The following is a 27,676-nucleotide window of genomic DNA, read 5'->3' on the forward strand; positions in this document are numbered from 1 at the left end:
TCAGCCCCTGGGTTGGGAAGACCTCACATGCTGAGGAACACCTAAGCCTGTGCCCCACAACTACTGAGCCTATGCTCTAGGGCCCAGGAGCCGCAGCTGCTGAGCCCATACACTGCAACACTGAAGCCTGCGTGCCCAGAGCCCATACTCTGAACAAGAGAAGCCACCACAGTGAGAAGCCACACCCTGCAACCAGCGAGAAGCTCCTGCTCCCTGCAACTACAGAAAAGCTCCTGCACAGCCAAAATAAAATTTCAAAAAAAAGGCCCTAATTTTGATTGGGAATAAGGAAATTCCACCTTCCTTAATGAAATAAATCCTGACACTTTTAAGGTTAGAACTGAGAAGACTCTGAAGAGGGAAAAGGACAGTCCACACAGCCCCAGGACCACCTGTCTGCTGCTGACACCCAAGGGTACACTGTGTCAGGAGGGTTGGGAGGTCTTCTTGACAAAGACCCAGGCCAGTTCACAGGCAGGACTTGACTTTGGTTCCCTCTTCCCAGCTGCCTCTAACATCAACCGCCTGTGTCCCCTTAAACCCATACCCTTTCAATGTTGAAAACCCAAGAGCACACAAAGCCACATATTGTTCAGGCATCTTGGAGATGATAGGTTCCAACCATTAAGAGAGAAGGGTAAGACTCTCCTCAATTTATTTTTAAAAGTCTAAAGTTTTAGCTACTTGAAAGAAATATTATGTGTTTCCAAATATATAAATGCAAACCAGGCCTAAATGTATCCCACTTGTCTCTATAAATGCAATACTGCATTTATACAGAACAAATTATTCTATATATTTGAAATTCTTTGTCACTGTACTTCTCTCAAATTACTGAATGTCTAATTTATCATAATTGGAACTGGACTTACATGGGGGTATTTCCAAGATATGTCCTCTTCTTAGCTGTATATTTACCAACAATACTTTCACCAGTTTCAGAAAGGATACAGACAAATGGACAAGCAAAAATAGATGTTATTTAGTAAAAATTCATCAATATAAATAATCTGCAGTTAGGATGCCTCTTGCTTGACTGAGAACAGGTGGTTCTATAGAAGTTAAAAGTATATAAAAAGAACCTTAGCTCTAAAATTACCATTAATTTGTACTATGAAGAGTTTCAACTCATTCCATCTGAATTACCACCAATTTTGAATTAGTAGATGTGAATTAACAAGGTAGAACAGTATGAAGAACTGCAAAGAATTTAGAACCCAAACATCCCTGAATTACAACAATAAAAAGGGAATTAAAAGTTTTCCCGGCTTAGAGTTGTACAATGTAAACAACTTCAAAGTGGTAAGTGATCTGTGATCACTGAAAAAGGGATATTACTTTTCTTAACATTAAATATATTCTGCCAAAATATATTAAATCTTCATTTTCAGCCCTAAGAGAAATTAACTTCTTATACTAAAAAAATTCAAAATGTTAGTAGGTCAGCTGAAGTTAAAAGTAGTCTTAATGATGGCTATTAAAATTCTGGAGACAGAATTAGAACTCTTCCCTCCTACCACCCACGCAGTTTCCACCAGTCTGGTCTGGCGAGAAAATTCTTCATACTGCCATGTGACAAAAACATATATTTTTAAGACTCAAGTGTCCTCTCAACCTATAGTAGAGGGCAGAAATGAAATACAAGACTCAGCAGTTCTTGAGTATCTCTGCATCACGGTGTCCTGTGAGACTCTCATAAATGCTATGCACCCTTTCGCCGTGAAAAGCACACATATGCAGACACACACAATGTCACATACAACTTGAGAGGAGTCACAGACATTCCCTCTGCTTCTATGAAAAGTTCTCATATGACAATATAAACAAGTGAAACCTCAAAATCCAGGTTTTCTAGATGTCCAAAAGACTATTTTCCTTCCTTCTTACTACTTGTAGTGTACTTTCCTCCACTTTAACCTACTATGACTGCTACTGTTAGAAATGAGAGTGACTTTTCTATTGAGTTGGCAAAAAAATTCATTCACAGAAAAACCCCAACAAACTTTCAACGTTACACAGGACTCTCTTTTATTAATAGATCAGAGGTCCACAAACTTTTTCTGTAAAGGCCCAGAAAGTACATATTTTAGGCTTTGTAGATCATTCAGTCTCTCTGGGCACTAATCAGTTCTGCCATTCTAACAGAGCACAACTGCAGCCATAACAAGTAGGTGTGGCTGTGGCCCAATAAAATTTTCTTTACACAAAATAGGCAGCAGACAGGAGTGAACCCATGATTTATAGGTTATCAATCCCCAAAATAGAAGAACAGGTTCAGTAACTCCACAGGAAGCAAAGAAGACAAATACACTTAGACCTCTTCTGTACACAATCCCTAAAAATAATTCCATGAAGGATTTAACACCTAAATAAGAAAAGCCAAAGCCTGCAAATTTTAGAAGAAAATAAGACAGAATGTCTCTGTCATTGGAGGAAGGAAAGATCTCATAAGAAAAAGCAAACAGTGTACAAGGGGGGAAAAATCAAATATGTGACAATAAGTTTTTAAAACTTCTGCACAAGAAAAGACAACAAATACAGTTAAAGAATAAATCACAGACTAAAAGGTATTTGTAACAAAACTGACCAAACAAGAATTAGCTTTTGACCTAAGAATAGAGACATACAATCCAGTGAAACAAGACATAGACGCACAAGCAAATCACACTGAAAAAAGAAAACTTAAGAGTTAAGACACATGGAAGGATGCTTGAGGAAATGTAAATTAAAATCACAATGAGCTATCACTTCACACTCATGAGACTGGCAAAAATTTTAATTCTGATAATAACTAGTGGTAGCAAAGATGTGGAACACTAAGAATTATGCAACAAGTAAGTTTATAAGTACATAAGAAGTTTAAGACCCCTCAACAGAAAAATAACAAATTCAAAAAGGTAAAACTGAATAGCAAAATTATTCCCAACTATTTTTAAACTGGGCTTCCCTGGTGGCCAAGTGTAAAGAATCTGCCTGTCAATGTAGGAGATAGGGTTCAACCCCTGGGTGAGGAAGATCCCCTGGAGAAGGAAATGGCAACCCACTCCAGTATTCTTGCCTGGAAAACCCATGGACAGAAGAGCCTGGGGGGGCTATAGTCCATTTTGCTGCAAAGAGTTGGACACAACTTAGCAACTAAACAACAAAACAACAATTTTTAAATTAACCTCTAATTCTGTGACTGAAGAAGTCATGTATCATAGCCCCATGGCCATAAATACGATGAATTTAACTTTCTGAAAGAATTAGCTTGCCATGATAAATTAAATGACTGTTCACACTAATAAAATATCATATACTGCTTGTGGCCGTGCAAACTCCACTCCTAATAATACCCTAGAGAAACTCTCACACAGGTGGCACTGTCTACTATAGCACTATTTGCAGTAGCAAAGAATTAAACTTAAAAACATGGACAACTGGAGAATAAAAAATATCCTGTGCTATATTTATTCACTGAAATATTACACAATAAGTAGCAAGGAGATTCAACCAGTCCATTCTGAAGGAGATCAGCCCTAGGATTTCTTTGGAGGGAATGATGCTGAAGCTGAAACTCCAGTACTTTGGCCACCTCATGCAAAGAGTTGACTCATTGGAAAAGACTCTGATGCTGGGAGAGATTGGGGGCAGGAGGAGAAGGGGATGACAGAGGATGAGATGGCTGGATGGCATCACGGACTCGATGGACGTGAGTTTGAGTGAACTCCGGGAGTTGGTGACAGACAGGGAGGCCTGGCGTGCTGCGATTCATGGGGTCACATAGAGTCGGACACGACTGAGCAACTGAACTGAACTGAACATGAATAAACCAAGTCTGAAACTGTATCAACGTGGACCAGCTTAAAAACTGGTGTACAGAATAGGTACTTTCTCCTGCTGTTTTTGGCAAACTGCAAAAACACATGTATAGCATGACACATAAATGGTAAAAACTTCTAGGGCACCACATATATAGGTACACGTTATCTGTTGTGAAAGCAAAACACCCTGGGCAAAAAGGACACAACCTGAGAAAGCAGGTACCTCAAAAGAAGAAACAAATGAGAGAGGGTATGGAGGAAAGGGTCTTCAGTTGTCTCTACAATATTTTATTGCATTTAATTTGTTAAAACTAGGCTTTTTAAAGAAAAGAGATTGGAAATGTGAAACTTTTGCTTATTTGCAGATAAATCAGAAAGTCTCCTTCAGCACTTAATTATGAGATTCTGCCTATTCACTCATTCTCTTTTGCCACTGAAATCAACAAAGGCTACAGCCAGCCCTCCATCCCAGGGCCATTTTGAAGGGCTCTTGACAGGCACTAGCACATGGCCAAGAGACTCCCAGGAAGGCTTGCCCAGACTGTAGTGTTTTCCTGCAATGATTTGGACACATTTTCAAATGCCCAAATTTCGGCTCCAAATGCAACTAAAAGCTAGGCAGTCTACAACTGGTTGGCAAGCAGGCTGGCAAAGACTCATTTTAGCCTACTGGGTGAGAAAATGAAAACGCACGGGCTCTATACCCAAACATTAGAGCACACATTCACTTTAAAATGCAATCAGAAATCCAGACCAAAAATCATTTTCTCAAGGGCACAGAAATAACAGAGTGCAGAAATAAAACAATACCAACGTCAACAAATACTAATTATTCCATAAAGACAAATATTACCATTACACTAAGAATTATGCAATGAGTATGTTTATAAGTACAGAGTAAGTTAAAAATCCCTCAAAAAAACCCCAACAAATTCAAAGAGGCAAAATTACACATCAAAATCATTTCAATTCTCTTTAGATTAGCCTAATACTGTGATCAAGGGAGTTATGTATTGTAAACCCATGGCCAGAAGTGTGAATTTTGCTCTTTGATAGAAGAATTAGCTTGCTATGATACATTATATGATTGATCCAATCAACAAAACTTATTATTCAAAGACCATCATTATTTTAAACACTAAATAGACTATTACAATCCTCTGGTCCTTTAATAGTTCCAAATTAATAAAAGTGAAAAATCTGGACAGATTTGTGTCACTAAATGGCCTTCACTATTGTTCACAGTATAAAGCCTTAATTGATTAATGATCTCAGGGTGTCTATCGCCATCTAGTGAACAACCACTTCAATTACCACACCAGTCACTTGACTACCTAGTCTTGTTTCCTCTGTGGTTTAAAATATACGTCCACTTAGTGCTATCAACTTACCCACTATCTTTTTTATGTCTCTACAAATACACTGAGAACAAACACAAATATAGATGGTATTTCTGTAGATTCACTTCTGGATATCTATCAACTGGCTTTCCATAGTACTTCTCTGGAAACACTGAATTCATTATTTTTAAATAACCTGCACACTATGAGGTCCCTCATACAATTCCTTAACCATTAACTAATTCCTCTACCACCGAGCAATTAAAAATCATAGAAGAGTTTAAGTGTGAAAGATCACACCTGGGAAAAGACAATATTGATGTCCATTTGACATAACTATTAGCATTTTTATTATAAACCTGTTTTTAAAAGTACAATTAGTAATTACTCTGAGTACTCTAGCAGCCATAATACATTTGATTACAGAAATTATTAGGTCACCAGAGCCAAACCTGCATGATTCCAACAAACTGAGCACACACAAAATAGACTTAAAAATAAAACGGGGGAGGGGGGCTTAAGGCCTCCCCAGATTGTGTATTAATCCATATTCAAACATGAAATGTTACAGTCTTTTCTGGTGACATACTACCAGGTTTCCTTCTCATTAATTTCTACTTGAACCTTAATCTAATTTATCCTACAAGGATTTTAAAAGCAATCAACTTCTAGGATTTTCAGGTTACTGTATTACTATATTTCAGGTTACTGTATTATTTGGTCTACTCTTGATACAAAAACAAGCTTGATAAGTCACAGAAATATTCCAAAAGTCAACAAACTGACTCTCTTTTTACACTTCATTCCTCCTACCTCTTCAATAATCAAAAGATTCTTAATTCACAAAGACCTAAAATATGGAAAATAACAGTAAACCTACAGACAGATTATCACATAAAATACTTCCATCCGCCAGTGCTAATAATTATCACCAATACATTACAATCAATTTTATTATAGGAAATAATTTCTGTATGTGGCTTTGAATCTTCTCAAGTAGGATTTCCAGGAAGCAACTGTGTAATTATTATTTCTCATCAACCTCACATTACTTTAAAGGCCCATTTCCCACAGTTGCTGTATTTTTTACTTGTGGGAAAAAGCAAAGGGGAAAGAGACAAGGGGAAAGCAGAAACCAAGAATTTAAACCACACATGATTATTTCTAGATTTATCTAAAATTCTTTTTTTAGTGGGGAGAGTAGGGTTTTTTTAAACAAAATACTTAGTAAGATTTGTTACTCTTCCATTTTACATAATAGAAAAATAAAAATTGAGTTTCAATTCCCTATTAAAAATTGAGCTAAACAAAAATGCTGCCCTTAAAGTACAATGGATTAGGGGAGTGGGGGAGATCATTGGACAAATTTGGGGCTTATCATTATCAACAGTGCCCTTTTAAGCTTGTGGATTTCTGAGCCAATGCAGGAAATGTAACAACAGGGATTTCCCAACAGCAAGAGGCACTCTCCAAGGGAGTAAATTGTCAACTATTGCCTCTCGTGAGAAACTTAAGAGTAACCCTGATCCAATCTCAATAGTCAACCCATGTATTATCACCCAGTTGGGGCATAGTGAGTGCATTTCCTAATACAAAAATAAGATGGTATTCTATCAGAAGCCACTGGATACATACATAGAAATAAAATTTAAATAATTTTAAAGTAAACTTAGCCTAAGAAAATGAAGACATCCTTCCTTCATTTCAATAACCCCCTAAAACACCTATATCTTCTCAAGGAAAAAAGGCTTGTGTCTTGAGATGAGTATTGAAAAACGCGTTCTTCTAGGAATAAGTGGTAGAATACAAAGCAGCAGTCAGGAAAGCCATCCTGAGACAGAGCAAGCACACAACCTTCATGCAGCAAGAGCTTTCAAGTCAGGAAGATCTGGATTCCCATTCAAATAAGTCACTTGTTACACTTTACCTCTGAGTTTATTAGCTTTCTTATCAGCAAAATGGGAACACAATTACCTCTGTCAACTGACTCTTATGAGATCTTACTGAAGAATGCATCCGAAACTGTCTCACATTATGCTGGTGTCCAATACATGTCTTGCCCTCCCTCACTGTGCCCTCAGGAGAGTCTTTGAGACTGGGATCCCAACAGAAGAGCAGCTCTCAACGTCCTGTTCATTTCATGCCAGTGAGATCTACACCATCCAATACAGCAGTTCACTAGCTGTATGGATATTTGAGGATAATTCTAATTATAATTATATAAAACTCAAACTCTACTTCCTCAGCTGGCTGACAGTAGCCAGCTATCAAGCACTCACTAGGCACTTGTGGCCAGCAGCTACTACACTCAATACTGCAGATGGAGAACGTATTCATCATCTCAAAGTGCTATTACACACGTCTAGTCTAGCTTCTTCACAACCCAGATAATCACAATGGTGTGATCACTCACACTCACCTACAGCCAGACATCCTGGAATGTGAAGTCAAGTGGGCCTTAGGAAGTATCACTACGAACAAAGCTACTGGACATGATGGAATTCCAGTTGAGCTATTCCAAATCCTAAAAGATGATGCTGGGAAAGTGCTGCACTCAATTAGTCAGCAAATTTGGAAAACTCAGCAGTGGCCACAGGACTGGAAAAGGTCAGTTTTCATTCCAATCCCAAAGAAAGGCAATGCCAAAGAATGCTCAAACTACCGCACAATTGCACTCATCTCACACACTAGTTAAGTAATGCTCAAAATTCTCCAAGCCAGGCTTCAGCAAAACACAAACCGTGAACTTCCAGATGTTCAAGCTGGTTTTAGAAAAGGCAGAAGAACCAGAGATAAAATTGCCAACATGCGCTGCTGTGCTGGATCATCAAAAAAGCAAGAGAGTTTCAGAAAAACATCTATTTCTGCTTTATTGACTATGCCAAAGCCTTTGACTGTGTGGATCACAATAAACTGTGGAAGATTCTAAAGGAGATGGGAATACCCCAGACCACCTGACCTGCCTCCTGAAAAACCTGTATGCAGGTCAGGAAGCAACAGTTAGAACTGGACATGGAACAACAGACTGGTTCCAAACAGGAAAAGGAGTACGTCAAGGCTGTATATTGTCACCCTGCTTATTTAATTTATCTGCAGAGTACATCATGAGAAACGCTGGGCTGGAAGAAACACAAGCTGGAATCAAGATTGTTGGGGGAAATATCAATAACCTCAGATATGCAGATGACACCACCCTTATTGCAGAAAGTGAAGAACTAAAGAGCCTCTTGATGAAAGTGAAAGAGGAGAGTGAAAAAGTTGGCTTAAAGCTCAACATTCAGAAAACTAAGATCATGGCATCCGGTCCCATCACTTCACTGGAAATAGCTGGGGCAACAGTGGAAATAGTGTCAGACTTTATTTTTGGGGGGCTCCAAAATCACTGCAGATGATGACTGCAGCCATGAAATTAATTAGCTTCCAATTAAAATAAATAAATTTATATTAAAAAAATAACAACATGGCATAATAATGAAAAAAAAAAAAAGACGCTTACTCCTTGGAAGGAAAGGTATCACCAACCTAGACAGCATATTGAAAAGCAGAAACATTAATTTGCCAACAAAGGTCCATCTAGTCAAGGCTATGGTTTTTCCAGTAGTCATGCATGGATGTGAGAGTTGGACTATAAAGAAAGCTGAGCGCCAAAGAATTGATGCTTTTGAACTGTGGTGTTGGAGAAGACTCTTGAGAGTCCCTTGGACAGCAAGGAGATCCAACCAGTCCATCCTAAAGGAGATCAGTCCTGGGTGTTCATTGGAAGGACTGATGTTGAAGCTGAAACTGCAATGCTTTGGCCACCTGATGTGAAGAGCTGACTCATTTGAAAAAACCCTGATGCTGGGAAAGATTGAGAGCAGGAGAAGAAGGGGACGACAGAGGATGAGATGGTTGGACGGAATCGCATCACCAACTCAATGGACATGAGTTTGGGTGGACTCCGGCAGTTGGTCCGGCAGATGGACAGGGAGGCCTGGCATGCTGTTCATGGGGTCACAAAGAGTCAGACACGACTGAGTGACTGAACTGAACTGAACTGAATCTAGATTCTAAACAGGGGTCACCTTTTTTTTTTAAAGAGCCAGATATAAATATTTTAGGCTTTGCAGATCATTCAAATTTCCATCTTGACTACTCAACTCTTTCACTGTACTGCAAACGTACCTACAGACAATACTTCAATGAATGAGTGTGACTATGTGCCAATAAAACTTTATTTATAAAAACAGATGGCAGGTTGGATTGGGCCTGTAAGCTGTAATGAGCCGATCTATAGAGAATTCTGACTCCAGGTCCCCAGTATGAGTATTCTGCCTATAACCACTACCTCCTTAAGACCAAGTAGTCTTAAATCCACTGATAGCAATCAGTATTTTACTAGAGCTAAATGGAATTTAATATCTAATATAACTATTCTCTTACAAACTAAGGAAAATCCATGCACATGGTCCTAAAGCAGATGAAGCTTTTAGTGTTTACAGAGGGATAGCACCTCCAATCTGTTTGGTATGTAGCCCATCTTTCTAAAACCAGTTACTCTAAATCTGTAATTCCAGTTCTGATGATGTTTGTGCAATTAGGAATTTGTACATCCAGCTGCCTACTTAAAATGCCTACAGATCTATTACAACCCTCAAAGGTAACATATCCAAGACAGAACTTCTCTCCCAGATTTCCCCTTCTTAATAAATGGTTTCACTAGCTAACCAGCTAAAAGACAAAAATGGAGACATCCTCCTTGACTTCTTCCTTTCCCTCACACTCCAACCTAATATATCCACAAGAAAACTAGCTTCCTTACATCACAGGCTTCATTCATGTTACCTCCTAAAGGACCCTTCCTTGACCAAGCTAAGCCAGCCAGCCACCTTAACCATGTTCAACCTACCACTCTGTTTTAATTATCTGCATAGCATTACTTCTATCATATTCTCTTATTTTTTATATTTGCTTATTCACGTATTTAAAGTCTGATTTCCCAAATGACCTTCTCTCCACCCTAAGCCCTTTCTACACCCTTTGCCCTAGGTAGATATGAGCCTCACAACACAGGGAGTTTTTATGTCTTGCTTAACACTCTATCCCTGGTACCTCGAACAATCCCTGGCATAGAGCAGATGCTCAATAATTATATACACACACAAAATGGATTAATGAATGAATCCTTACTTAAAAGCATATCTCTCTCAAATTTGTCCTAAGAAAGGGATATCTGAAGCTGTATTACTAGGAAGCAAACTTTTTGGCTCCCCCACTCTATAATATGTATAGTTTAAAATACTTTCATTTTAGATATGGCAATGTTATACCATTTACCTCTCTTCCTTTGTATGTCACCAAAGCAGCCAGGGGTTTGGCGTAAAATCTGCTATAGGAGAATCCCAGGCAGCCGTACATACTGTTTGCCGTGAGCTTCAAAGCCTTCTGTCGAATGTCATACTGTAGGCCGCACGAGGACAAAAGACAGACAACAATATTTGCAGATGCATAAACATTTCATTAGATGTTTTCTAACTCACCAATAAGAAACCCTCAATGTCCTTGGAGAAAAGAACTCTGAACACAGTCAACGCATCCTCCCAAAGCCATGATTCCCTGACCTCCCAGAAGCAAGTAAACAGATTCCAAAACTCGCAGAAGGTCAAAAGGCACTTGCTCAGATACATCTTTGCAGACAGAGGTGCCTTGTATTTTGAGGCATCAGATGTCTCTGAGTGGTTTCCAACCCACCAACTTAAAGTTAGCACATGCCTTTGTCCACAGCATCATGTTTAAATCACTCCTAGATAATCAAATTTTCAAAGGTGAGACTGTCACTCAGAGGTTGCTGAGTGGAAAGATATACCTGAAGATGAAGGTCTGGATTTAAATCTTGCTGTTTCATTAGCTGTTTTACTTGTCTTCTCCGCTCTACCAGTTTTCGGATCTCTCTGGGCAAAATGCCCATTTCCAAGCTTGGATCTGGCAGCTCAGGGATCTGCTCTTGCTCTCCATCCTGATGAACACAAGACAAAAACTTCAGATAAATCAAACTTTTGTGAAATGAATTCCCAAAATCATACCTTGTGGGAACTTAACCCCACATCTTGTAAAGCTACTTTCTTGTCTAAGTATAAAGGTCAACAATGCTGAGAGGGCTGAAAAGCAGGTCAATGCTGCCCTCTTTTCAGTCAGTTCTCTCAGCCTATCATTCCCAGTACCTTCCCGATCTAATTCTTGACAAAATGCAGGCATCGTTTAAAAGGATGAATTTTTACACATGCTCCTTTTCCCCCTTCAATAAGATTGAGGAGCAACATGTTTGGGGGTATTGTTTTTAAAATAGAAACATTGAGAGACTGCTTTAAAGAAAGCAGTTAAAGTACTATTTTTAAGACCTGTGCAGTACCAAACAAAATGCTACAAAACTCTGTTAAACTATGGGGAATCACAGCAATTACTTTAAGTGTTTTAGACTGAAAAATAAAAACCTAAATACTAAATCAGCGAATCTCTTTTAGGAATCTGGAGCCCGTATTTAAATAGGCATTGACATTTCTAAAAATTAACACATATATATTCCTTAGTATTTATACGGTACCTTTTATCTATCAATTGCTTTGCAATTGGTACAATAGCAACATTTTAAGAAAGCAACCAGTAGTCTTCCATTAAAATTTACAGGAGGAAAAGGCAGGGGAAGCATTAGGCCATTTTTCTCAAGGCTCCATTAATTCTACTGAGTATTAACAGGATACAAAGAAAAACCAGGCACATTTGCCCTTTCAAAGGTTCAAAATTAAAAATAAACCTCTTGGCTTAAAGTATATCAAGTCAATGCCATTTGATAACCCAGTTTTTACAAAGTACCTGATTTTATAAAGATCAATAACTTCAAATGAACAATCTCACAATAGTAACAGGGACCTATTGTTTTCCAATAGAGCAGATGATGATAGCAAACCTATTAGAGATCTTGGTACATACTCCAATTTATTTACAGCAACCATGGAGCTCCAATAGAAAGTAAACTGAAAGAATATGAAGTCAGGCAAGTTACAGTCCATGCCTGGCTCTGCCAGCACGAGCTGTGTGGCACTAGCTGTTCTGAAGACCAAATGCAGTACAGCCCAGGAAAATGATACAGAACCCATAAACTGCTACATGTATAGTATTTCTTAGATGACCTCTTTCAACTCTGAAGTGTAATTTCATATCCAGAATCTAAACTGGAAAGCTCAAATAACAAAATGGTGGTGGGGGGGGGGGAGGAAGAGCTGTATAATGATAACTATCCTAATACTGACACAGACAGGACATAATCCAAAGAATATTATTAACCAAACGTAGTCACTACCTCTCGGGGATGTCTACTCAATACCTACCCTATAAAATTATCCTCCAGTCTCATAGAAAAGCCTATCCTCAGCAAACACATTTGTACTGTGTGAACACGCTCCTGTGGCCACAGATGATGGACAGGTGTGTTCACCAACCTAGGCAAGTCTCTAAGATTCTCTCTTCCAGGAATATGGAATTAGGACTGAAAAACAGCCCCTAAGCTGGAACCAAAAGACTTGTAATTTAGGAGTTAGAGAGCAAATAGACATCTTCTGCCCCTTGCACAAAGAAGCAGAGAAAAACAACATATAGAGATAACGTCAATTTACATCTTTTACTGCTGGAGAACAGTAAAACAGAATCTAATCAAATTCCCAACTACAGTCAATTGTATAAGTTTTATATATGCAGAACCACACATTAAGTTATTAAGCCATACATAAAACTGTTGACTGTATGAACACTAGATTAAAATTTATGTGATATAATTCAAAAGGATCCTTTGAAAAGGATGTTTAATGAGTAGAATTGGTAATAAATGCTTTCATGGCCAAAATTTAAAAGCCTGAAAATAACAAGTGTTATAGGAAAAGGGGAACAATTCACATACATGACTGGCAGGAGTATAAAACGGTACAAAGACTTAGGAAAACAGTCTAACAGTTTCCTTTCAAGTAAAACATACACTGTCCAATGCAACCCAGCAAATTCACTCCTTAGGTATCCCCCAAAATGAAAGCACACATCCACAAAAAGAACTGTAGAAGAATGTTCACGGCAGCTTTATTAATAACAGCCCCAAACTGAAAATAATCCACATGCTGATCTCAGGGGAACAGATAAGTATGAAATACATCTCAACAATAAAAAGGAAAGAATAGCAATAATGCAACAACACAGAGGAATCTCAAAAAAATTACACTGAACAAGAAAAGCCAGATACAAAAGAATGATACTGTATCACTCCATTAATCTGAAATTCTTGAACAGGCAAAATTAAGCTATGGTGATATAAGTCAGATCAATTACTGACTGATGGAAGAGGGGATTGACTATAAAAAGGCAAGTGAAACATATCACAACTTAAGGGATGAAGCTAAAGCACTGCTTATAGAGAAATTTACAGTTGCAAATGTCTAAATTAAAAGAGATGATCTCAAATCAATAATGTCACCTTCTATCATAATAAACTAGAAAAAGGGCAAAGTAAATCAAAGAAACCAGAAAAAAGGAGGTAAAAAGACTAGCACAGAAACAGAACAAAAAAGCAATAGAGAAAATTCAAGGAAACCAAGGTTGCTTATTTGAAAAGATAACAAAATTGATAAACTTCTAGCCATACTGAAGTTTTTTCTTCAGTAAAAATACCTTTTTCTTCAGAAAAAAAGATGACTCAAATCACTAAAATCAGGAATAAAAGGAGGGGACCACCACTACTGACCTTAAAGAATTACAGTGATTAAAAGGGAATAATATGAACAATTTTATGCCAACAAATTAGATAACCTAGTTAGATAACCTATACAAAATGGACAAATCTATAGAAAAGGCAAAAACTACCCAAAGTGACCGAAAGAGAAATAGAAAATCTGAACAGACCTATAACAAGAGACTGAGTTAGAAATTAAAAAAAGAGAAGTCTAAGACCAGATAACTTCACTGGCAAAAATTAAAGTATTAAAACAAATCCCACATGAACTCTCCCCAAAAACCGAAGAGAAGGGAACTCTTCCCAACTCATTCTATGAGGCCAACATTACACTAATACCAAAACCAGACAAAGATATATACAACTATACACCAACAGCCTTTATGAATACAGAAAAAAACTCAACAAATACTAGCACATCGAATCTAGCCATATACAAAAAGGATTATACACCAAGTGGGATTTATCTCAGGAACAACAGTTGGTTCAACAATCAATACAGCATACTATATTAAAAGAATAAAGAACAAAAACCATATACTGATCATCTTAATAGATGCAGAAAAGGTAGTTAAGAAAACCCAACACTATTTCATGATTTAAAAAAAACACTCAACAAACTAGTGCTAGAATGGAACTTCCTCATACTGATAAAGGCCAGCTGTGGGAAACTCTCAAGTAACATCATATTTAATAGTGAAAGACTAGATGCTTTCCCCTAATATCAGGAACAAGAAAAGGGTGTCTGCTCTTGCCACTTCTATTCATCTGTACTGGACGTTCTAGCCAGGGCAGTTAAGCAAGAAAAGGAAATATAAGGCATCCAGATTGAAAAGGAAGAAATCAAACTTTCTCTATTCATAGACAAGATGATACTGTCTATAGAAAATCCTAAGGAAACCATAAACTATCATTACAACAACTAATAAATGAGCTCAGCAAAGTTGCAGGATGTAAGATCAATATACAAAATTCAGTTCTATTTCTCTACACTAGCAATGGACAAACCACAATTGAAATTAAGAAAACACTCCATTTACAACTGCACCAAAAATAATGAAATATTTAGGAATAAATTTAATAAAAGTGAAAGACTTGTACACTTAAAACTAGAAAACACCTTTGAAAGACATTAAGGACCTAAATAAATGGAAAGATTTGATTTTCATGGATTGGAAGACTTAATATTATTAAGATAGCAATATTCCCCAAAGGGATCTACAGATTCAATACAATCCCCATCAAAATCCCAGCAGATATTTTTGCATAAATTGACAAGAGATTTTAAAACAAACAAAATGTGACATGTATTGCTACAATGGAATATTCAGCAATAAAAAGGAATGAAGGACTAATACATACTACAACACAAATGAATCTCAAGAACAGTATGCTAAGTGAAATAAACCAGACACAAAAGGTCACATATGATTCTATTTACAGGAAATATACAAAAATACACAAATCTATAGAGGTGGAAAGACTAGTGGTTGCCTAAATCTAGAAGGGATTGAGGGAGGTAAGGGCTAAAGGGAAGAGAGTATCTTTGGGGAAAAATGAAAATGTTCTAAAAGTGATTATAGTGCAGTTAGCAAACTCTGGGAATAAACTAAAAGCCATTAAATTGCACACTTTAATAGGTAAATTACAGAGTCTGTGAATTACATCTCAATAAAGCTATTAGATAAAAGACACAGAACCAGTCTGAGTCTCCTCCTACCCAACACTCCCCCCACCTTCTGACCAAAAAGAAAGGATATGTTACCTTTTAGAAGGAAAAGCTAGAATGCCATTACCTTTCAGAAGGAAAAACTAGAACACCAAGCCCTTTGCTTATCTTCCCCCTTTAAGCACTATTTTTAATCTCAATTTCAAGAGTTCCCAGTTGAATACAAACCTCTACAACTTTCTGAGCCTCTGAAGCAACTCTTTGCACTGTTGTAAAACAAATGTTGAATTCCTGAATGATGGAAGGATACAAACTGTTGAAGTCCAGAAGCAAAATGAACTTATCATAAAAACCTGCAAGGAAAAAAGGCCCATGTTACAAAAAGTCTTTAGCATAACACCGTATTAGAAGTACTATATTATGACTCCATATACAATCTAGAGCTGTGAGGCAGACAAAGGGAAAAAAGGAGTTGACTATCACCCTGTAAATATATATCAGAGTGAAAAATCAGGTAACCAAAGACAAAGAAAGAAGAGATTCTGTCTGGCATGGAAACCTCAGCAGTCCCCCAAAAGTACTCTATTATTATGGGCAAACACTCCCCCTCATATCAATTACTTTATTTTTTTCATTTACTAGATCCTATCAATTACTTTACACAGGTGCCATGTACATTTCCAAAAAAAACAAAATGCTGCTAAATTCTCCTTCAAGAACGAGTATTACTCAGCCGTTAAAAAGAATTCATTTGAATCAGTTCTGATGAGATGGATGAATCTGGAGCCGATTATACAGAGTGAAGTAAGCCAGAAAGAAAAACACCAATACAGTATACTAACACATATATATGGAATTTAGGAAGATGGCAATGACGACCCTGTATGCAAGACAGGGAAAGAGACACAGATGTGTATAATGGACTTTTGGACTCAGAGGGAGAGGGAGAGGGTGGGATGATTTGGGAGAATGACATTCTAACATGTATACTATCATGTAAGAATTGAATCGCCAGTCTATGTCTGATGCAGGATACAGCATGCTTGGAGCTGGTGCATGGGGATGACCCAGAGAGATGTTATGGGGAGGGAGGTGGGAGGGGGGTTCATGTTTGGGAACGCATGTAAGAATTAAAGATTTAAAATTAAAAAAAAATTTGTACATTAAAAAAAGACAAAAAAAAATAAAAATTACAATAGCTATGACTCCTTTAAAAAAAAAAAAAAAAAAGAACGCATTCCTTTCCACCTATCCTCCCCTCCTACTCTTCAAATATTTAGTGATCTCTACCAGCAAGTGGTTATACATTTTTTTATAATCACACCTTCAAAGAATAAAACAGGCAGCCTATTTACCTGTATACAAACTGCTAAGATCAGACAAGATGCATACATAAATGTCAGTAGTGGAACGATCCACCCTTTTTACTAGCCAAGGGTGAACAGAAAGCTACTGTATTTCTCTAGGACATTTACAAAGAGTTATCTTCACCTTCAGAAGAAACTGAATAGAAGTAAATGTCCACAGTTAAGACAATAACAACGGCAAGCATATACTGATAGCTTACTGTGTGTCTGGTACTATTATTCCTTAAATCCCAGTGTGGTTTTTTTCTTATTGCCGGACCAGGGATGGAAACCGTGTTCCCTGGCTTGGAGGGCAGATTCTCAACCACTGGACCGCCAGGGAAGTCCTGACAAATAGCTATATATTGGATCAGAGGTTGGCAAAGATCAAATTCAGCCTATCTCTTTTTGTACCACTCATGAGCTAAGAAGAGTTTTTACATCTTTTAAATGGTCGGGAAAAAAATGTGCAAAGACTATCTCAATGATATGTGAAAATGACACAAAATTTAAATTTCAATGTCCATAAATAAAACTTTCTTGGAATACAGCAAAAAAAAAAAAAAAAGATTCACATTAATCCCATGTTAAAAGACTGGCAAACAAGATTTTCACATGAACGTAAGAAAATAAATAAAGTCATTATGAAACCTATTCACTAACATACAAAACACAAGTCAGGTCTTTTAGTTTCTCAAGCTGACTGCATTAAGAAGTCCCTTCACATCAGAGACAAAGCCATCCGCTGCCCAGCCTTACCAACTTTGGGGTCCAAGACCAAGCCTCCAGAATAAGCTGCTTTCTTACGTCCTTTTTTGTATTTACTGGTGTCTCCATCAATGTCTTCATCTTCATCTCCCTAATATCAAATGGAAGATAACTTCACCAGCCAGCAACTCATGAACCAATTTAGAAGGTTTATGATTTCCCCCTTTCCAACTGCAGTACACAGTTCTAACAGATACTTTACTTTCAGTTAATAGTCCTCTAGGGAAAGACAGTTACTGTAACATGTTCATGAATCCAAATGAATGCCAAGCATGGTACTTACCAAAACACACACTGTATCTGAGGTGATAAATATGCAAATTCCACTTTAAAATATTTCTGAATAGAACTTCACATTTTTAAATCAATGGACAGTAACAATTCAACTATTTGTGCCATGTAAAATTTGAGATTCTAAGAATTCTCATATTCATTACTCCAACATTCATGATATAAAAATACAAACTATTTTATTTAGATATTACCATTATTCTTATTATTAATATGGATACCTTAAAATAAGTATGTCCATATGCTGAAAATTCTTTTCCAAGTAGTTTAATTAGCAAACATTTAATACTCAGCAGAAGTCAAACTCCTCTAAGTTAATACTTCACTAATTTTAATAATGTATGTAAAACAAGCACAACAAAAGAATCTGAGTCATTTTAACATTAAACTCCCATTCTAAATTGATTACTATCCATACTGATAAGACAGTAGCTAAGCTAAGTTTTATTTCTGGTGTGATGGAGACTACTTCAGAAACCTGACTGTGGTGACCTTAATCCTACTAGAATATAAAAATGCAACCACACAACATAAAAAGTAAGGCTTAGGGGTTCAAGGAAATAAAAGGTTCAACTGGTAGTGCTAACCCAGCAAAACAATTTCCATCTATGGTCACGCATCAGAGGCCTAATGCCTCTCTCAAAGAATTTCATGTTTCACAAATAATTTTTATCTGTATAGAGAAAAGTAGAGAAGGAAATGACCATACCAAAACAATGGAGCAAACAGGATAGTTTCTACTTATCTGGGAAGTAGATGTTATCACAGCCCAAAGAAACAATCTTGTTAATAAAAAGGGGGGATATAAAAAAGCAAAACACTATATAATTTTGGACCCACCAGTTTCTGCTGAGGCTTTCTGAAAGTCTGCTTGTCAGGCACAATATAGTTGTTTTCATAAAATGCATGAAGTAATAAGAACTCATTACGCTCAGATCGTCCACCCATCAGCGTCCTAGACTATTAAATAGAATTAAAAAAAAAAACTTGAGCTCAAAACCACAATAAACAAAAGCAAATCAAATTGATAAATCTAATCATAGCACCTCCTTCAAATTCACTCATCATATCAAGGGCTGGTTTAAAAAAAAGGGGGGGTATTAATTATTTCCAGCAGCTTCTTTAAGCATTACAGTTAAAAGGAGACAAAGAGAGCTTAAAATACCCACAACTCGGCTATTTCTTTACTCTCAAATGGACCATTCCACAAATCAGACACATCCAGATGTCAGAGACAATCCTTATGTTCCCCCAAATTTCAACATACTGCACCTGGCTTTCCTCCCCCTCTCCCAAGCAGTTCTTCATTTTACAAGAGAAGCCCAGCTTTCAAAATACAAGTTACTCATTTTATAAGCATGCATTTAGACTCATTATCATATAACAACTACCCCAAGAAAACACTGGATCCAACAGGAAATGCTTTTTCCCCTTTCTAAGTTAAATTTACCATAATGTTCCCAGCGATGTTAGTGATCTGCAATGCTAATGGAAGAACATTTAGCTCACACATGATCTGCAAAATGAACCTGGCATCTTTCCAGGTGTGCTCCAACAGGTACAACAGATGAGAAGAGTCACTGTACAGAAAAGTAAGAATGAAACAGAATCAAGTAATTAAAAGAAACAAGGATTAAAATTAGAATTTCATAAAGCATTATTAAAAATTTTTGGTTATGTAACTTCAGAGCAATGGCACCTCACATTGGAAACAATTTAAAATAAGGTCAGTATGAAATTAGGAATTCATTCATACCATTGATCCCAATGCCTTTCTCTAAAACAAACAAAAAAAATCACACTAAGATAAAGTTATATGTTAACTACAATCTGAAAACGCCCTAAATCCTTTCATTCATTTCATCCACTAAATATGTATTACATACCCACTCTATGCCAGACATTGTTCTAAATTCTGGCGGTGAACAAAAGAGACAAAAATTCCTATCCTTATGGGGGAGGTAGGATACAACTTAAATTTTTAATATGTGGTATGTTAAATAAGGCTAAGTGTTAAGAAGAAAAGTTAAGAAGGGAATATTAAGGGTCAAGAGCAGAGACAAATTTTAGTTAGGGAACCAAGGAAGAGTCCACTGAGAATAAAGACCCATAAGAGGTGAGAGGGTAATTCTTTCAGATGGGTAAATCTGAGGGAAGAACATTCCAGGCAGACAGAACAGCACATTCAAAAAAAAATTTTAATTAAAAAAAAAAGTATGCCCTAGTCTGAGCATAAATCTCGCAGTTCCAATATTAAGAACAAGACCAATGGCTGCAACACAGAGAATGATGGAGAATAAGAGAAGATAAGGACAGAATTAATGGCAGAGAGACCCACTGTATAAGACCTTTTAAGTCAAAATAAGTGCTTTGGTTTTTACTCTGAATGAAACAGAAAGTCACTAGGAGACTTTAAGTACAGTGCCATATCCAACTTTACTTCAACAAAGAAACTCTCATTTCTGGGTTGAGAACAGACAACAAGGAGTCAAGGGCAAAAGCAAAGAGACAAGTAAGGAGGCTAATATAAGACCCAGTGACCCAGGAGAAAGAGGATGGTGGCTTGGACCAGGGTGGGTCCAAGTGAAGAGAAAAGAAGTGGCATAGAGACATATTTTGAAGATGGACCTGACAGGATTTCCTGATGCATGGAACATAAGATGTCAGAGAAAGGAATCATAGATGCCTCAGAGGTTCCAGGCTGAGGATGACTCTGGAGGTTTCCAGTGATACTGGAAAAGTAAGAGAAACAAGGAAGAGAAAGTCAGGAGCTCAGCTGTGGAACAGGCTGAGTTGGAGGCTCATATCAGACATTAAGCAGAACAGGGAGGTAGAGACATGAGTCTGAATTCAGGGGAGATGTCCAAAGTGAAGATATACTCAGAGGAGGCATCAGCACCCACGTGGTATTGAAATTCCTGCAACTCGATGAGATCACCCAGGCAGGGAGCGCAGTCAGAAAGAAAAGCAGTTTGAGAACTCGGGAGGAACAGGCAGAAAAGAATGCAAAATGGCCATAGGGGTAGGAGAAACCTTATGTAAGAAATAATCAAGCAAAAGTTTACATTATGCAAAATGATTTAAGTTCCAGAAATCTAATGTATAGCAATGTGATGACAGTGAATAATGTATTATACACATGAAACTTCCTAAGAGGAAGAAATCTTAAGTGTCCTCATCACAAAAATTGTGTGAGGTGATGAGTGCGTTAATTAGCTTAACTGTCATGATTTTTTCACAATGTGTATCAAACATCAAGCTGTATACCTTAAATAAAATACAATTTTTATTTGTCAATTTGACCTCAACAAGGCTGGAAAAAAGAAATAAGCAGCAATATCTCCAGATAATTGAATGACTTTTCAGATTTTATATTTCCAAAATATTTGCATTAATTTCTGAATTAATGAATTAAGGGTGGAAACCTAAATATCACATCAATTTCCAAACTGCTCTCAGGAAACATCAAGATGGTGTTAAATGAGGGAGATATTATGATAAAATTAGAATAATTCAAAAGGCAAAATAATTCACATCACTAAAGGAATGGAGATGTGATGCTGACATGAAGACAGACAATTTTCCCCTCCACAGCACCACACGCTCCTGTTCCTCCAGCCTAAGGATGATTCTGGGATTTCAGTTAATTTCAAGACAGAGAAATTCTGAAGCATCCAGGATCATACCTGTACATGTTTCGTATATTTTCAATTGGGATTACAATCCTTTCAGTTTTCAAAATCTGTTGAACAAGTTCAGATAAATGGTAGCTTTTACACCGAATCAGTTCCTTCGCCGAAATTTCCACATCACAGATCATTCGGCCACAGGTAGCATTTTTTTCACCAAATCCACTCCTGCCCTACAGGTGAGGACAAAAAGCAAATCCCATGGAAGAGCAGACACTGACATTTCGTTCTAACTTGATTTGAGGCTAGCCCCAAAACTACAATGATGAAACTTTCATTCTTCCATTCATGCATTCATTCAGCCATCACTCATATATTTTTGAACATTGACTGTGTATCTGACACTGTTCTGGACACTCAGAATATAAGGGATACAGCGGTTAGCAAAGTAGAAAAGATACCTGATCTCATTTGAAATATACAACTAAAAAATTATATAATTTTGGGAGGTAATAAGTATATGGATAATAGGACATGGTGATGAGAACAAGGAATGTGCAGGAACTACATCTTAAATAGGGTGGTCAGGGTAGACCACACTGAGAAGATGCCATATAAAGAACCCTGAAGCGGGTAAGGAGTAAGCAATGCCAGCATCTGGATGATGTGTTAATAACGACTCTATTGTCTTAAAGAGATGAACAGGAAAAGAAGCAAGAGCACTGGCTCCCAACTCCAATCTGCAGCAGCAGAATTCTCTGGAGAATGTTACAAAAGGTACAGATTCCTAAGTTCTCTGATGAAGCAGCATTCTGGTTCACTGGTAAGATTTAAGTAAAGACTTCAAGCAAAGAGCAGTGTCAGAGTTTAGGAAATGAAGGTGCTTCATCCAAAACCCACCACAAGCCCCCTTTATCAAGCAAGCAGGCAGAATGAAAAGGGACAAGCCTTCCAAAAATCAGATGGGGCCTGGGTTCAAAATTATAGTTCTTGCCTTTACTAGCTCTAGGATCTTGAACAAGCTCTGTCCCCTCTGTGAGAATGTACCCCTAAACCTGCAATTGCTCAGAGAGAGGACAAATATGCAGCCCACTCAGTGTCTGATCCCTCCCATTCTTCCTTCCCATCTCCTTCCAGAACCCCACAGCTGTTTCTTAGGGATGCCCAAGTGGAGCTAATAATCACGTGCTATCTCTAGATTCTAAAAGTTAAATTTTAAAATTACCAGTGGTTACTAATAAAATGCTGAATTCAAAGGCAAAGGTGTTTAGTGCCAAAGTTAAAATGTCCTATCATAAGGCAACTGATTCCAAATCAAAAAAGCACAAGGTGCAACCTGGTAGCTACTCAATATACAGAAGCCAAAATAGAGAAGAAAGATTTGAAAATTATGATTACCCCAAGCTTCGGCATGTTGGATCGCTTCAGCCGACCTATCTTGGACCAGAAAGGAACTTTGCACACATTAATTCTCTGCAGTAGCACTTCCAGTTCAAAACCATAAATATTATGACCCTAGTCAGAAAAAGAATGCAGCCAATAACATTAGAAGAAACACAAATTAAAGGATTTATCATCATAATGCATAGAACTTCTCTGCCCTTTCTTTTTCTGGTCTCTAATTGAAGGCATCATGAGCTTACCTCCGACTGGGGTCCTTTCTTCTTCAGGAATTTATTCATCAGCAGCATTCATTAGCCTTGACATTAACAAGGCTGCTAAGCAGATTGCTGGAATAAACTTTATTTTATTCTAATTGATGCCAGGTTCATATGATGTCTTTTAATTTGCAACTTACACCTCACAGTCTCTCAGGAAAATGCAAATTTTAATGTCCCATACTTTTCAGGTCATCAGTAGAAGCTGTATTCAAATAATTTCATTTTACTTCCTTAACAACCAAGAACCCAGCTGTGTTGTGTGACAGTTTACATAGACTTCTTAGAAAACTCGGGAAGTACATCCAGTTTCTTCTTAAAGAACTGAGTTCAAACACAACTGATTTTGACTTTTAATCAACATGCAACAAAATAAACAGATATCACTCCATAGTTCAAATAAGAAACTTGTTGAAAACACTGAAACAAAACTATCCTGAATAAAAAAAAAAAAAAACTCAAAAAGATAACCATATTTTCCAAGTCTGCACTAATAAGTTCCATCATGTGAATTATGCTTATTCTAGAATGGGAAAGATAAGAGATCTCTTCGAGAAAATTAGAGATACCAAGGGAACATTTCATGCAAAGATGGGCACAATAAAGGACAGAAATGGTATGGACCTAACAAAAGCAGAAGATATTAAGAAGAGGTGGCAAGAATACACAAAGAACTGTACAAAAAAAGAGCTTCACGACCCAGATAATCACGATGGTGTGATCACTCACCTACACCCAGACATCCTGGAGTGTGACGTCAAGTGGGCCTTAGGAAGTATCACTACGAACAAAGCTACTGGACATGATGGAATTCCAGTTGAGCTATTTCAAATCCTAAAAGATGATGCTCTGAAGGTGCTGCACCCAATATGCCAGCAAATTTGGAAAACTCAGCAGTGGCCACAGGACTGGAAAAGGTCAGTTTTCATTCCAATCCCAAAAAAAGGCAAGGCCAAAGAATGCTCAAATTACAGCACAATTGTACTCATCTCACACACTAGTAAAGTAATGCTTAAAATTCTCCAAGCTAGGCTTCAGCAGTACATGAACCATGAACTTCCAGATGTTCAAGCTGGTTTTAGAAAAGGCAGAGGAACCAGAGATCAAACTGCCAACATGTGCTGGATCATCGAAAAAGCAAGAGAGTTCCAGAGAAACATCTTATTTCTGCTTTACTGACTATACCAAAGCCTTTGACTGTGTGGACCACAAGAAACTGGAAAATTTTGAAAGAGATGGGAATACCAGATCACCTGACCTGCCTCTTGAGAAACCTATATGCAGGTCAGGAAGCAACAGTTAGAATTGGACATGAAACAACAGACTGGTTCCAAACAGGAAAAGGAGTATATCAAGGCTGTATATTGTCACCTTGCTTATTTAACTTCTATGCAGAGTACATCATGAGAAACGCTGGGCTGGAAGAAGCACAAGCTGGAATCAAGATTGCTGGGAGAAATATCACTAACCTCAGATATGCAGATGACACCACCCTTATGGCAGAAAGTGAATTAGAACTAAAGAGCCTTTTCATGAAACTGAAAGAGGAGAGTAAAAAAGATGGCTTAAAACTCAACATTCAGAAAACGAAGATCATGGCATCCAGTCCCATCACTTCATGGCAAACAGATGGGTAAACAGTGGAAACAGTGTCAGACTTTATTTTTGGGGGTCTCCAAAATCACTGCAGATGGTGACTGCAGCCATGAAATTAAAAGACGCTTACTCCTTGGAAGGAAAGTTATGACTAAGCTAGACAGCATATTAAAAAGCAGAGACATTACTGTCAACAGTATGGATGTGAGAGTTGGACTATAAAGAAACTGAGCGCTGATGCTTTTGAACTGTGGTGTTGGAGAAGACTCTTGAGAGTCCCTTGGACTGCAAGGAGATCCAACCAATCGATCCCAAAGGAAATCAGTCCTGGGTGTTCATTGGAAGGACTGATGTTGAGGCTGAAACTCTAATATTTTGGCCACCTGATGCGAAGAGCTGACTCATTTGAAAAGACCCTGATGTTGGGAAAGATTTAAGGCAGGAGGAGAAGGGGACGACAGAGGATGAGATGGTTAGATGGCATCACCAACTCAATGGACATGAGTCTGGGTAAACTCCGGGAGTTGGTGATGGACAGGGAGGCCTGGCGTGCTGCGGTTCATGGGGTTGCAAAGAGCCGGACATGACTGAGTGATTGAACTAAACTAGCAAAATTAACTATATGAAGTTTAAAATCAACTAATAAACAGATTTACTTGTTATTAATTTTAATTAAAGATACATACCACTATATTGATGGTAAGTTTGTCTATTAAACTCAGAGACCCAAAGGACGTGAGCAAGTCTCATTTCCAAATTCTCATGCCTGGGATTAGGGACTCAAACTCATATTAGGATTCTTTCATTCTGGTTCGGATTTCTCACAGTCTCGGCTCTAACACCCTAAGGCAGGCCAGCTACCCCTAGATACCATGATGTCTCCTTGGGGCCCAAGAGGGAGAATGCTAGTAGGCTGGATGTAGGCCTGATGCTGAGCCAGAGGACCGCACAAGGGCACCATGGACAGAATCTTCCTAGCGCTTTCAAGATGGGTCTTGAAAGATTGTTAGGGAAGCAGGTACAGAGACACTGGTAACAACCTATAGGCTCTCAGTACCTCATCCAGAAAGGGGTTCAAGAACAAAAATGAACACAGAAACGTATGGCAAACATTTCTCACAAGGCTTCCATGTAACTAAATTACTGCTATTACACTTAAAATACAGGCATTTATATTGCTTCCCTCCAAAAATCCCAAAAGCACGGTATAATTTGACTGCTCTATTAACCCAAGACAAAAGGCAGAACTCCTATTAAGGCATCTACAACCTAAGTCCTAAAACCTATGTTTAGAGGAAACAAAGCACAATGTTGTTTTAGTGCTCTTTGGAACTGGGGCAAAGAACTCAATGAATTATTTTATGACCTCTTATTAGTTAGTAGGAGCATATTCAGTCATCAAAATAAAAAAAGACTCCTAGCCATGATCTCTCAAAAGAATATGTCACAGACACCCACTGGGCTCATAAAATTAAAATACTTAAATTTGGGGGATATGCACCAAACCAAAGAAATTCACTCCTGTGACCACTATACAGCTGGGCCTCTATGCCAAAATTTTGAAGCTATTAACAGTTGACATGAGTTTACTTTTCTTCCAGGCAGCGCGCTAACTGTAAGTAACAGGAGTATCCTAAACTTCAAGAGTAATTCATGAGTTGCTTTTCTATTAGAGGAAAAAAAAAAAAAAACTACCCTGTAGTGGGCTGGGGTTTTTCTCCTTTCTGTTAGCAGAAAGTAGACGAATTCCTACCAGTTCACAAGGTCACTTCACTCTGAAAAGATTCTCTGTTGCTCAAAAAGTTCCAATCAAGGCACACTGAAAAGAACTAAAGAATCAAGAGCTTCACCAAGACATGATCAAAGATCTACTTACCACAATGATATCAGGATCAATTTTGTGAACTTTTGCAAGGAAACAACCTAGTAGTGTTCTTTCCGTGGCAGCAACCTCAACCTTCACATTCTGTTAGAGAAAAACATACCAGTCACTTCTTTACTCTCAAGTACTATTCCCTGGCTTCCTGCTTAAGCATGGTAAGATTGCTTAGGGTTTAAAAGAAAAAACCATCCATTTCAAAACAAAATGTGGCAATGTAATTCCTGATTCTAGATTTCACAGTAATACTTGCACAAAAATCTCTGAGGAGCTCATTCTGCTAATAAGCATGTGAATGAAGCAAGATTTTAAGTACTGAGCACTATCAAGTGCAGAAATGTCCCTCCACAGGGACATGCTTGTGCATCTGGACACATTTTATAGCATAAGAATCAGAGAACCTATCAAAAACATTATTTAATTTCCTATATAATTCCTGGTAGACTTTGCTATTTATGTATTTACCACATAAAGAGATCCCAAGGACTGTAGAAATTAATCCCAAATAGCAGTATAAAAACCCAGAAATAAGAAACTAGACTAAAAACAAACATACATGTAAGAACTACAACCGTCTTAAGCATAAATAAAACCTAGCTACACACAAAAGGCTTCCACAACTCAACAGAAATCAGGTATTCAAAAGATGCACTTTATTAAGACTTAAGTTGATGGCTATGTTTTCTACAACTAGCTCAGCTAAAAAAATGTCAGTTTGACTCTAATGGAATTTTCCTAGATCATTTTACTTACTAATTCAGGGCACTTTACAAATAACAGCCTGATCCAATAGTACCCCCAGACTACTAGACTTCTCAAACTTTAAAGTGGAACCCAGTCAGGTTGCTATTAATTTTGTCAAGTGAAGACATTAAAAAAACAAAAATAACCTACAAATTTACCAATACAGGCATTTCATAAAGGAAAAAACATACTCTCCAAAAATGA

General features: G+C 37.6%; 1 protein-coding gene across 1 annotated transcript in view; it reads right to left on the reverse strand.

The window, feature by feature from the left end:
• Positions 1-27,676, reverse strand: part of POLA1 (DNA polymerase alpha 1, catalytic subunit) — a 283,316-nt gene that overhangs the window by 221,187 nt on the left and 34,453 nt on the right. The window contains exons 18-26 of the mRNA XM_013976637.2: positions 26,726-26,815; positions 22,994-23,110; positions 21,653-21,828; positions 19,417-19,546; positions 18,807-18,926; positions 17,667-17,766; positions 15,790-15,914; positions 10,989-11,138; positions 10,460-10,582 (exon numbers count right to left, since the gene is read on the reverse strand). Of these exons, the coding sequence (XP_013832091.2) occupies positions 10,460-10,582; positions 10,989-11,138; positions 15,790-15,914; positions 17,667-17,766; positions 18,807-18,926; positions 19,417-19,546; positions 21,653-21,828; positions 22,994-23,110; positions 26,726-26,815 (1,131 nt within the window). The remainder of the gene's footprint in view (positions 1-10,459; positions 10,583-10,988; positions 11,139-15,789; positions 15,915-17,666; positions 17,767-18,806; positions 18,927-19,416; positions 19,547-21,652; positions 21,829-22,993; positions 23,111-26,725; positions 26,816-27,676) is intronic.

The sequence above is a fragment of the Capra hircus genome (genome assembly GCF_001704415.2).
Source record: "Capra hircus breed San Clemente chromosome X unlocalized genomic scaffold, ASM170441v1, whole genome shotgun sequence".
In the NCBI taxonomy this organism is placed as follows: domain Eukaryota; kingdom Metazoa; phylum Chordata; class Mammalia; order Artiodactyla; family Bovidae; genus Capra; species Capra hircus.